At 42.3% G+C, this 13215-nt stretch overlaps 1 protein-coding gene across 2 annotated transcripts in view; it reads left to right on the plus strand.

Annotated features, from left to right (window-relative positions):
- The window catches only part of tln1 (talin 1), a 170198-nt gene that overhangs the window by 21391 nt on the left and 135592 nt on the right, over positions 1-13215 (plus strand). For both annotated transcript variants that reach the window (XM_079256574.1, XM_079256575.1), the window contains exons 2-3: positions 4010-4083; positions 11187-11349. In XM_079256574.1, the coding sequence (XP_079112700.1) occupies positions 11220-11349 (130 nt within the window). In that variant the 5' untranslated portion in view covers positions 4010-4083; positions 11187-11219. The remainder of the gene's footprint in view (positions 1-4009; positions 4084-11186; positions 11350-13215) is intronic.

Raw genomic sequence — 13215 nt, forward strand, 5'->3', positions numbered from 1 at the left:
AACCTAAAATGGATTTTTTGAACCAGGCTGTAAACATGTTTATTCCTGCTGTAAAAATGTTTATTTCTGCTGTGAACATGTTTATTTCTGCTGTAAACATGTTTATTTCTGCTGTAAACATGTTTATTCCTGCTGTAAACGTGTTTATTCCTGCTGTAAATGTGTTTATTTCTGCTGTAAACGTGTTTATTCCTGTTGTAAACGTGTTTATTTCTACTGTAAACATGTTTATTTCTACTGTAAACATGTTTATTTCTACTGTAAACGTGTTTATTCCTGTTGTAAACGTGTTTATTTCTGCTGTAAACATGTTTATTTCTACTGTAAACGTGTTTATTTCTACTGTAAACATGTTTATTTCTACTGTAAACGTGTTTATTTCTGCTGTAAACATGTTTATTTCTACTGTAAACATGTTTATTTCTACTGTAAACGTGCTTATTTCTACTGTAAACATGTTTATTTCTGCTGTGAAGTTGGTCTTTTTAACATGGGACTCAATGGGGATTTGCTCTGTTTTGCAGCCCCTAGTGGATGAAGGGGGAACTGCAGGTTTTGTTACTTCTCCATAGACGTCACTTTTAACCGCCGGAGGTTGCCGCTTGGCATTTTACTGTTTCACAGTTTTAAAACATTTGAAAGAGGTGCATTAGAAGTATATCATGGTCATGAATGAGAGATGGGTCGATGAAGCCTTGCGGAGCTTCGATTTGTACTGAAAAGAGTCAAAGTTTCAAAGCCTTATGAAATAGACCATACTAGTAGTGGTCAGCTCTACTTATTACAGGCACAGATTTTATAATCATTTCTCCATCTCTTGCTTTTACAGTGTCAGCTAACACTCGGCTAGGTTAGCTTAGCTACAGCTATGCTAATGCTAACAACTGAGAGGACTGTATGTATCAACATGGAAGGTTTGCTCCACTCAATGGAACTGATCATTTATTGTGACGAGTCATTCTTAAAGTTACAGATCAAACTCACAGACCGCATCACACACAGATCACACTTCGTATCAGCACTGCATACTACACACAGGCCGTAACAGCTTCAGCAAAGTTAGCACAACCTTAGCAGTGCAACATAAAGGAAAAGCACTCGCTTGTCATTACATGGCGTTGGTCCGAATCAGAATTCGTTTGGCGGACTCACATTTCCCCAAACGAAGCGGACTTTCCGAGCAAACGGACTCGGATTGGGATCAGAGAGGCTGATGTGAACGTGTCCTTTGTCTGGGTTTTACATACCCAAACCAACAGGCAGAGATGCTCAGGCACGTTTATTTCAACATATTTTTAAAGAAATTCATGAAAGTCACTTTAAATTTACTTCTACCAAATGGTAGACGCGGATCTTAAAGGGTTAATGAAAATAATTCTTATTAAAGGAACATGTTGGATTATAAACCGTTATTCAAGCTTTAATTTTTTTCAGATTTTCAATCCCATTTAAATGACTTGAGACTGGAATGAAACACCTTGCAAAAGTGCAAAAAGCCCATCTTACAGGGCCTCTGACATCATTACGTCCCTGCTGATGTCAGAACCGAGCCTACGGCCCGGTCTGCAGCTCATCTTCACCGGGATTCCTGTGAAACGACCACGAGGAGAACACAAGCAGACTGCTGAAAACAGCAGCTTCCTGAAGACGTTTTGCTGGAGGAAGATGTGTGTGTGTTGCTCTGGCAGGAGATAATGAAGTCTGCACAGACTCGGTTGGGGCTGAATGACACCAGATAAACATGATCTACGGTATCTGACTGTCAGAGACAAACCAAATGTTGGGTTAGGGAATGACAGCTAGCTGCTGTCACTCTGGACAGACGGGAAAACAGCGTCACATGAAGGACAGCTTCATTTATAGAACCTCATATCAGAAGCATGATGTAAACAGCTTTATTTACTGCTTTAACTCCAACCCATCTCCGTTGTGTAACATCCCGTCTTCCTGTAACAACCGTCTGGGAAGGGAGGATTCCAGCTGCTGGACTTTTAGGAGAGGAATGTTGTGCCACTCTGGCCTAATGCAGGATTCAGTTCCATTCAGCTCTGTTTGCACAGCACCACTTCACCAGACAACAGGGCGCTTCCAGACACATCAGTTCGAGCCAGTTCATGATGAATAGCCCAGTAAAACCAGCAGATTGTGTTGAATCCTGACTGCGATCCCATCCCCTTTCCCTGCACAAGGTGACCGTGGAAAGAAGAATACTCTTCTAGCTGCTCAACAGCCCTCCTGCCCTCATGATGTTCCAGATGTTTTGGTGAAAGGTCTGGACTGCAGCCTTGTCCCTGGCGCACAGGGATTCCTTCTCAGTCTCTGGGCATGGAGGTGAAATACAGGGGGAGATCTTCCATGCTTGAGGAGCATTTTTAGGAACTGGGGTTGGAAATGTTTTTGCTGCAACGTGGTTCTTCCTCCGGAACATGTCAGCAGGTTTCCTCTGCTGTTGTTTTGATGAAGTTCGGCTCGACCTTCTTCCTCATTCCTCAGTAACTACAGTAATTACTGTTATGACTCCACACTTCCTCTGGGAGGTCTGGGAAGTAAAAACGCAACAGTTTTAGTTGTCTGCAGACTTGAAGCATGATTATTTGTCTCTTTTTGACCTCATATGAGTTGAAGAGGAAGAATTAAAGTAGTCTGGGCTTTTTGGCAGTAAAACAGGGTTTTTAACCAGACCTGAGTAGACATGAATGAGCTTCAGACAAATCAGCTGAAATCTTTTCTTGAAGCAAACAAACGGAGCCTCTGCTTGGTGCAGAAAGCGTTTAGTTTTCCCAGCTGAATCATGGCAGGGAGCATACTCATGACAGAAATCTCCTTTTATGGCATTGAAGGCTTTAAAAACAGGAAATGGTCACAGAACATCTGATCTCACTAGAACCCTGTCATTTTAGAGCAGAGACGAGCTCGAGCGAGTTGGGACATCAGCCCACTGAGCAAACCCTCTCCTCATCCTGAAGCAAATAAAAAGCTGAGCTTTTCCACCAAACATCCAGTAGAGAGAAGTCAGAAACACCAGACGAAAGCGTTCCCGTCTGCAGAGATGGAGGCTGATTGGACACGCTGTGTCACGTGCACTGCGGGAAGGTTTCACATTATTATTGTCTACAAATAAAATAAATAAAATGCTTTTTTTCTTTTGTGTGTGTGGAACACTTTAAAGGTGCTTATGAATGAACTGTGTTTATATACTGTACATACATGATTATTCTCACCCTTTGTTTTGTCAACATCACTCTTTCATTTCACTATCTGTATGTCCGTCCATTCATATGATTGATCTAGAAGAATGCGATTATTGTGATTGATTTGAGCGAAGTGAATGTATTGATACGCTGTGATGTTGTCTCATTGATCCTGAATCCAGTCTTATTGGAACTGTGGAATGAGGGATGTCTGTCAACAGAAACTCATTATTCAGCTCAGCGTTCATTTATCATCAGTTCATAATAAAGTTCACTTTCACCGACCAGGTAAATTCATTATAATCCAGTTATCCTCCGGTTACAATCACAGACCCATCACTGTGTTAAATCAGTGACGATGTCTCGTATCAGTCATATGGATCCTGAACCTAATCCAGTCCACTTCAGACGAGGGCTGCATGGTATTGGAAAAAACTGACATAACCCTGCAATATGAAAAAACATAGGAATTTTAGACATGAATTATACCTCATGCTGCAGTCCTGCCATCTTGTTGACAATTAGCCTACACTGATCGCACCACTTTGGGTTTTTATCTCCATTTGAAGGTTCTGGTTATCTTATTATTATGTTTTGTTCTATCTTGTTTTGTTTATGACTGCCTGTGTTGGGAGGGCTCCCCGTCCACGTCTGTAGGTTGTAGATGGACAAAGGACCCTGTTGGAGTTGACGGGTTGACAGTTTCCATTTGATTCTGGTGTGGTTGCCGTGCTTTTTATGGTCCATGTTGATGCAAGAGCTCGTGATTACAGCATAAACATTTTTCTAACCTGGTTTCCTACTTTCTGTTAATTCAGACAGGAAGTGTGTGACCCAGACTTCATCATCTGGCTGGACAGGTGGCTGCCACTGAAACACTGGTTTACAGCAGGTAAAAACGTCACTTCCCACTGGTTTCAGCGTGCTATTGTGAAAATGAGAGAATTAAATTTAAGTTAAAAAAAAAAAAAAAAATCAGCAGCTCATTTCAGGTGAGCCCAGGTAGGTGCATCTTATTTCCAGAGGATGATTAAAAACATTTCCTCGCTTTTCATTTTGTTTCCTGTTAACTTGAATTTAAAATATTTTTATATTAGCTTACAATTTTTTACTTAAACTTATATATGTAAACTTTAGCTTAAAGTATGTTAAGTTTCAGTAACAGTATTTTAACTGCCACTTAAAATATATTTACTGTTTCTAAGTGTGTTAACTTTAGTTTACAGTATGTACCAATAGTTTATAGTGATAACAAAACGTGTTAACATATTTACTGTGTTTTAAGTTCAACCTAAAGTATAATAATTTCAGTTAATAGTATGTTAACTTTAGCTTAGAGCATATTAACATTACCTTTCTACATTTAAAGATGCATTATGTAACTTTCGGACCTTAAAGTCATGGTAAGATGGTCTTCTGCTGGCTGGAGAGAGCTAACAGGTCAGGTAGGATGCAGGATGGAGGCTGGATTAGCCGTCGACAGGGCGCTGACGGGAAAAAGTCTGAAGTCTGTCTTTAACTTCAGCCTAAAATTATAACTTTAGTTTATGTCAGCTTTAATTTACATATGTTAGCTTTAACTAAACTTTTGTTAGCTTTAGCCTGCTACATTTTAACTTTAGGCTAGAATATATATTAACTTGAATTCACTAATCCTTTTAAAAGTGCGTAAACCATTGGCATAGTGCAGTAATGTAAAACGGCAGCGCAGCGATCTGCCTTTTTACATATATGATTTTATATGGGGTAAGGAACAAACACCCCGTTGCAACGATATGAAAGGAAAAGGCTAAGCAGGACTCGACCGTACAGGGTGCAGCTTGGCCAGGAGGAGGTGCTTTTGTGTTTTTTTTTATTGTGCTAAGAAAAGCACTCAATGCCATCAGCTTTGGATGGATATGTACTACAGGCTTAAGGGAATTATCTGAGAGATTATAATCAAGATAATGATTAAAAAAAGAACGTGAAAAATGTGTAAAGTAATTATTAAAATAGAATAACATTCATTTCTGTCAGCTTAAACGTATAGTGTCGGTTTCTGAGCCTCACAACGCTGCTGGAACCGGCCGCTATAGAAATGGACACGATACATGTCACTGTCATCAAACAAGTTCTCAACGCAGGGTTTTAGGTCAGAAAGCTACGTAATGCGTTTTTAACTGTAGCTCACTAACTATTTTTAATTTAGCCTAAATTATATAAACCTTGAATTATACTATGTTATGGTACATATGTTATATGGTTTATAGCATGTTACGTTTAGCTCACTTTAGCTTCTTCAGCATCTTCGGCTTAAAATCTGTTAACTCTGTGAGCTATATTTAATTTTATAGTGTGTAACTTTAACTTATAGTATGTTAGAAGATACTCAAAGTCTGTTAACTTTAGCTTTCAGGATGTTAACTTTTGACTGCTGCTTGCTAACATAAGGTCTATTAATGTGAAACACCCATTTCATCCCATCTGACAGAGGAACTGGTGGTGTTACCTCATCAGCAGGAATCGAAGAAGGGTCAAAAGAGTTGTTAGGTTTTTCCTCTGACACAGGAACTTACACACCCATGTGTTTGTTATAACAAAACAAACTGCAGAGTAATGTTATCAATGTTTTGATGAAAGAAATGTTCAGACGTCCTACAGATAATTATCTATTCAATCCTTCATCTGGTTGTTCAGGACAGGATTGTTCAAGTTGCTGACAGAATTTTCCAGTAGAAATCATCCGACCATTCCACACAACACCCCAGCTGATTTGCAAAAAGCAAACCACCTTAGAAACAAGTGAAGCATGTAAAATCTAGAGGAACATTCTTATTTACTTCCATTTGATTCGTCTTCATCATAGTGAATCAGGTTTTTGCTTCGAAGTCCTGTCCTGTGTTCTTGAAGAAAAATGGTGAAATATGTTAACTTTGCCATAAAACCTTTTAAATGTAACTTGTAATATGTCAACTTTAAAGTGTTTAAAATGACTGTTAACATGAAATAACGACAGAAGAAGTGACACTGTGAAACTATGAATGCTAAAAGCTTGAAACCTGGATCATGTGCGGTATGACATGAGAATTCAGAATTTATTTATTTATTTATTTTGTTTGGATTTTGCTAATTGCTGATTTTAACATTTTAAATGGCAACTATAATAAAAATCAATCATTTAGTCCTACTTAAGATGTTAACTTCAGCTTATACATTAGCTTCAACTTTAAATGTTAATATTTGCTTAAAATGTGTTAACTTTTGTTGACAAAATGTTAATTTTAGCTAAGTTTTTAAATTTAGCTTAAAATGTCTTTAGCCTAAAATATATTAACTGTATGATAAAATATTTTCATTTTAGCATTAAATGTATTAAATTTATTATAAAATGTATTAACTTTAACTTTAAATATATTAACTTTAGTTTATGAAATTTTCATCATCATCATAATCTTCTGCCGCTTATCCGGGGTCGGGTTGCGGGGGCAGCAGCCTAAGCAGGGAAGCCCAGACTTCCCTCTCCCCAGCCACGTTAGCCAACTCTGCGGGGGGATCCCGAGGCGTTCCCAGGCCAGCCGAGAGATATAATCCCTCCAGCGTGTCCTGGGTCTTCCCCGGGGTCTCCTCCCAGAGGGACGTGCCTGGAACACCTCACCAGGGAGGTCCAGGAGGCATCCTGACCAGATGCCCGAGCCACCTCGACTGGTTCCTCTCGATGCGGAGGAGCAGCGGCTCTACTCTGATCTCCTCCCGGATGACCGAGCTCCTCACCCTATCTCTAAGGGAGAGCCCGGCCACCCTGCGGAGGAAACTCATTTCAGCCGCCTGTATACGAGATCTCCTTCTTTCGGTCACGACCCACAGCTCATGACCATAGGTGAGGGTAGGAACGTAGATCGACTGGTAAATCGAGAGCTTCACCTTCTGGCTCAGCTCCTTCTTCACCACGACAGACCGGCGCAGAGTCCGCATTACTGCAGACGCCGCACCGATCCGTCTGTCGATCTCGCTCTCCATCCTTCCCTCACTCGTGAACAAGACCCCGAGATATTTAAACTCCTCCACTTGAGGCAGGACCTGACTCCCGACCCGGAGAGGGCAATCCACCCTATTCCGGCTGAGGACCATGGTCTCAGATTTTGAGGTGCTGATTCTCATCCCAGCCACTTCACACTAGGTTTGCGAATCGCTCAAGTGAGAGCTGGAGATCACGACCAGATGAAGCCAACAGGACCACGTCATCTGCAAAAAGCAGGGACCCAATCCTGAGGCCACCAAGTCGGATCCCCTCAACACCTCGGCTGCACCTAGAAATTCTGTCCATATAAGTTATGAACAGAATCGGTGATAAAGGGCAGCCTTGGCGGAGTCCAACCCTCACTGGAAATTAATCTGACTTACTACCAGCAATGTGGACCAAGCTCTGACACCTGTCGTACAGGGACCGGACAGCTCGTACAAGGGGGTCCGGTACCCCATACTCCCGGAGTACCCCCCACAGGAGCCCCCGGGGGACACGGTCGAACGCCTTCTCCAGGTCCACAAAGTACATGTAGACTGGTTGGGCAAACTCCCATGCCCCCCCCCAGGACCCCAAAGAGGGTATAGAGCTGGTCCACTGTTCCGCGACCAGGACGAAAACCACACTGCTCCTCCTCAATCCGGGATTCGACTATCCGGCGGACCCTCCTCTCCAGGACCCCTGAATAGACCTTACCAGGGAGGCTGAGGAGTGTGATTCCCCTGTAATTGGAACACACCCTCCGGTCCCCCTTCTTAAAAAGGGGGACCACCACCCCAGTCTGCCAGTCCAGCGGTACTGCCCCCGATGTCCACGCGATGCTGCAGAGGCGTATCAGCCAGGACAGCCCCACAGCATCCAGAGCCTTAAGGAACTCCAGGCGGATCTCATCCACCCCCGGGGCCTTGCCGCCAAGGAGCTTTTTAACCACCTCAGCGACTTCAGCCCCAGAGATAGGAGAGTCCACCCCTGAGTCCACCAGCTCTGCTCAAAGGCGTCAGGAAGTCTTTCTCCATGGCCTCTATGGCCTTGCCAAACTCCTCCCATGCCCGAGTTTTTGCTTTGGCGACAGCCGAAGCCGCATGCCGCTTAGCCCGCCGGTACCCGTCAGCTGCCTCCAGAGTCCCACAGGCCAAGAAGGCCCGATAGGACTCCTTCTTCACCTTGACGGCATCCCTCACTGCTGGTGTCCACCAACGAGTCCTGGGATTACCGCCATGACAGGCACCAACGACCTTACAGCCACAGCTCCGGCCGGCCGCCTCAGCAATAGAGGCACGGAACACAGCCCATTCAGACTCAATGTCCCCCGCCTCACCCGGGACATGGTTGAAGCTCTGCTGAAGGTGGGAGTTGAAGCTCGCTCTGACGGGGGATTCAGCCAGACGTTCCCAGCAGACCCTCACAACACGTTTGGGCCTGCCAGATCTGACCGGCTTCCTCCCCCACCATCTGAGCCAACTCACCACCAGGTGGTGATCAGTTGAAGCTCCGCCCCCCTCTTCACCCGAGTGTCCAAGGCATGTGGCCGCAGGTCCGACGATACGACTACAAAGTCGATCATTGAACTGCGGCCCAGGGAATCCTGATGCCAGGTGTACATATGGACACTCTTATGCTGGAACATGGTGTTCGTTATAGACAATCCATGACGAGCACAGAAGTCCAATAACAAAACACCATTTGGGTTCAGAGGGGGGGGACCATGCCTCCCAATCACTCCCCTCCAGGTCTCACTGTCATTGCCCACGTGAGCATTGAAGTCCCCCAGCAGAACAATGGAGTCCCCAGAAGGAGCACCCTCCAGCACTCCCTCCAAGGACTCCAGAAAGGGTGGGTACTCTGAACTGCTGTTCGGTGCATAAGCACAGACAACAGTCAGGACCCGTCCCCCCACCCGGAGGCGGAGGGAAACTACCCTTTCATCCACCGGGGTAAACCCCAACGTGCAGGCACCAAGCTGGGGGCTGATGAGAATGCCCACACCTGCTCGGCGCCTCTCACCATGAGCAACTCCAGAGTGGAAGAAGGTCCAGCCCCTCTCGAGGGTTCTGGTTCCAGAGCCCAAGCCATGCGTCGAGGTGAGTCCAACTATATCTAGTCGGAACCGCTCAACCTCGCGCACAAGCTCAGGCTCCTTCCCCACCAGAGAGGTGACGTTCCACGTCCCTAGAGCCAGCTTCTGCAGCCAGGGATCGGACCGCCAGGGTCCCCGCCTCCTGCTGCCGCCCAGCTCACATTGCACCCGACCCCTACGGCTCCTCCCGCAGATGGTGAGCCCACGGGAGTTATGAAATTTTCATTTCAGCTTATTATGTTCACTTTTGTCATATTTAGCTTAAAACAGGTCAATTAGCTTAAAGTATTGTAATTTTAGCTTACAATGTCTTAACATTAACTTCAACAACATTTAAGATAGTTGTCTTGTTATATGTTTAGTTTAACTTGCTTTAAATATGTTTACTTAACTTAAATATGTTTTAGGATCATTAACATTAGCTTGCTATCCATTTAATTTAGCATAATATATTACCTTCATCTCACAATGTTTTATCCTAAATTCAAGCATGTATAAGATTAACTGTAGCTTGCTATCTGTTTACTGTAGCCTAAAATGTATTAACATGACTTTACAGTATAATAATTGACCTAAAATACCGAAATTCCACTAAAAGGTTGTTAACTTTAGTAAAAAAAAATTCTACCATTTGCCTAAAGTATTTTAATGTTGACTTTAAGAACATTTAAGTTGATTAAATTTAGCTTAATGCATGTTAAATTTAGCCTAAAAGGATTTAAGGCTTACTATACGTTAAATTGACTCTTAGCTTACAATGTTTGAGGGTTAAGTTTAAGTAAGATTAAGATAGCTTTAGCTTGCTATATATTAACTTTAGCTAACAATAAGTTAATTAGCTCACGGTATTTCATTTTTAGCTTACTATATGTAAAGTAAATTCCTATATACGAATGTGAAATAAACTATGTCAATCCTAAATTTAACTTTGGTTCAGGAACAGAAGTGAGTACTGGATGAGCTGGATGAGGTTTACTGTGCAGAATGATTGCGAACAACCTCAGACAGACGGCGGGACCAAAAGCAGAAGCCACAAAAAATGCTGAGCTCATCAGAAGAAAGTGAAACATCGTTGATTCGTGACTTTTTATGATACTTTTTTTGTTTTCTATGTGGCTTAACCTTTTTCCTGTGTGTGTACGGTGGGGGAGGTTCTGATGGGGGCACAAGTTTAACTATGGTTGGGAGGCAATGTGGTAGAGGCAAACGGAAGTTGTGATTGCAGCTATATTTTAAAGAAGACTGTTAAACACAGGCTCTCAGGTTGTAATGCAACTAATAATGAGTTGTGGTAAATAATCATCATAATAATAAAAAGACATCAGAAGTGAGAAAATACTGGTTGAGCAGGAAGAGTTTGAAGTCCTAAAGTCAAGATTTGGAAAGTAAATGCAGAAAAGCTGGAATAATTCTTGCAAACAAATGACTTTTATAGAAACAAGTTAAAAAAAAAACAACTAAATTATGATTAAATATTCTTGTTTTTATTTATCCCTTGTCACAAACTGCAAAGAAAACGTGTTTGCTTGAAGAGAAGTAGAGGAGAAAACATTGTGATAACTTTTAATCACATAACATGATAAACAAACCAAAATTTAAAAAGAAATGAACACAAAGAATCACAGAATAGATTAACAATAAAACAGGAATTATTTTATGATAAAATCATCTGGAATGTTGTTTATGGTGTACCGGGCTTGATTAGATTTTACTTTTATTTACATTAACCCAACTTTTTTGTTCGGTTGCATGTTTTTTCCCACACTGACCCCGACTCAGAGGTGAAGTGTTTTTTTTCTTCTATTTAAGGCAAAGACAGAAAATTAACTGTAAAGCTCTTAAACCTGATGAGCGTTGATGGTCTTTCTGTGTCAGAGGAGTTTATTGTTTACTGACTGACGTTTTCGCCTTCATGCAGGTGCGAGTCAGGTGGAGGTGCAGAGCAGCAATCATGGTTGCCCTGTCGTTAAAGATTGGTGTGGGGAATGTGGTGAAAACCATGCAGTTTGAGCCGTCCACCATGGTGTACGACGCCTGCCGGATCATCAGGGAGAGAGTTCCTGAAGCACAGCTGGGCCAGCGTAAGCTTCCTCCACAAACAAACAACTCGTCACTGCCATATTCCCAGGCTGTCATATCCCGCCACAACCACAAACAGTTCTCACTGTCACGTAAAACTCCAAGTCAGTCTGGAAAAAACCAAAACATCAGAAACAGTTCAGAAGTTAAATCATGTTTTTAACTTTTAAACCCTGAAACAAGCCGACACACCAGAGGTGTGTTTATTTCTCTTTCAGTCGGATGCAGATCTAGATGGCTAAAATATCAGATTTCTAAACAATAAATAAATACATGTTTAAATAAACAAATAAAAAAGATTAGAAATTAATGAATAAAATAAATAAGATTGAAGATTAAAAGAATAAAAATTTAGAAAATTAAAATAAAGTGAAAAAGCTTAAAATAAAACAAAATAATTCCTTCTTAATGAGAAAAAAATGTTTAATTCCTTATAGCTGCAGTGTAGAACAAAATAAAAGGTCAATGAGAAACAAAATTGATCTTAATATTAAAAACTTTGTTTATTTGTATCTAACTGCTTCAGTAAACAATAAAAAAACATTTAGAAATGTATACATGTTGTTGTTTCCATATGCCAGTAAACAAAGCAGAGAATCTTAAACAGCTTTTCCAGGCATCTTCGTTTCACTTCAGTTTGCTCACAGAAACTAAATTATTCTACAAACCCAAGAACGTCAGGGTCAGAATGATGCTGTGCTTCTTTTAGCCGGCATTTTACCCACAATGCCCCGTGTTTTACCCAAAATGAGATACCAAACCAGATACAGGAAGTGAAAACTGGAGTCCTATTCCTGCATCTGGGCCATCTGAAGCGGCTGAAAACACACATTGGTAGGTGGGCGGAGTCTGCTGTTTCGACTGGAATCCGTCCTTTTGGTTTGTGCAGTTCCTCAATGAAACGACTTCCTGAGCTGTCAGACTGAAATCAGAAGTCAGACTCGTCTCCAGAGACACTCCAGCTTCTGGCGTTTTCATCCCATCGACTCTGAGCGGGACTCAGATGAGGCCAGGCCTGCCCGTTGGGTTCCCTGGAGGTCGCTCTACATGTGTTTGGACTCTAGTTCTGCTACTGACTAAAATCTCCACAGTCTCCACACACAGTTTTCTTCCATCTGGATGAGATTCTCTGGATGAAGTTAAGTTTCCTCTGGCATAATACTGCCACCTCTGTGTTTCACTGTGGCATTAAACCGATCCCTCTGTCTCCAAACATACGCCTGGTCTCTGCAGCCGAAGAGCTCGACCTTCATCTACCAGAGTTGGCTTTCCTTTTGGCAGGATGCCTTCTCAGATAAACCCTCCTGGATCCGGAACACGGCAGCTTCAACTTTTTTTTACCAGGGTGTCTGAATGGACAAACAAACTTTAAAACTGCAGTTTTGTTTGATAGGAGCTAGAGCACCTATTTGAGATAAAAAAAACACCATAAAAGTAGCTTTGTGGAGTGCAGGCATGTCTGCACCTGAGGCCGCTGGATCCACTCACACTGACGGCCAGCAGACATTTCCAACGTTTTATGCAGATCTGACGAGCAATTCCACAGAAATCTCCGAAAAGGAAACAAATGGACGTCAGGTCATGTGACACGTTGCTGTCTCTTCGGGACATCTACAGGAATGAAGCAAAATAATGTCACCATGTTGAAGGAGAGCCACCGTGATGCCAAACAAACTGGAAAACTGGGAGATTGCTGGGTAGTCGTTTTTTCTTTACCTGCTTGTACAGAAAGTAATCTAGTACTACTTGTGTGCTGTCTTCTTGTACTTACACTAGTCTAATAATCTTCATTTCAGGCTGTCTGAAATGAAGATTATTATACTTGTGCCATGGTTGCCTTCAACTTATTGATGATAGATGTTCAGGAA

The sequence above is a fragment of the Telmatherina bonti genome (genome assembly GCF_933228915.1).
Source record: "Telmatherina bonti genome assembly, chromosome: 17".
Lineage (NCBI taxonomy): Eukaryota > Metazoa > Chordata > Actinopteri > Atheriniformes > Telmatherinidae > Telmatherina > Telmatherina bonti.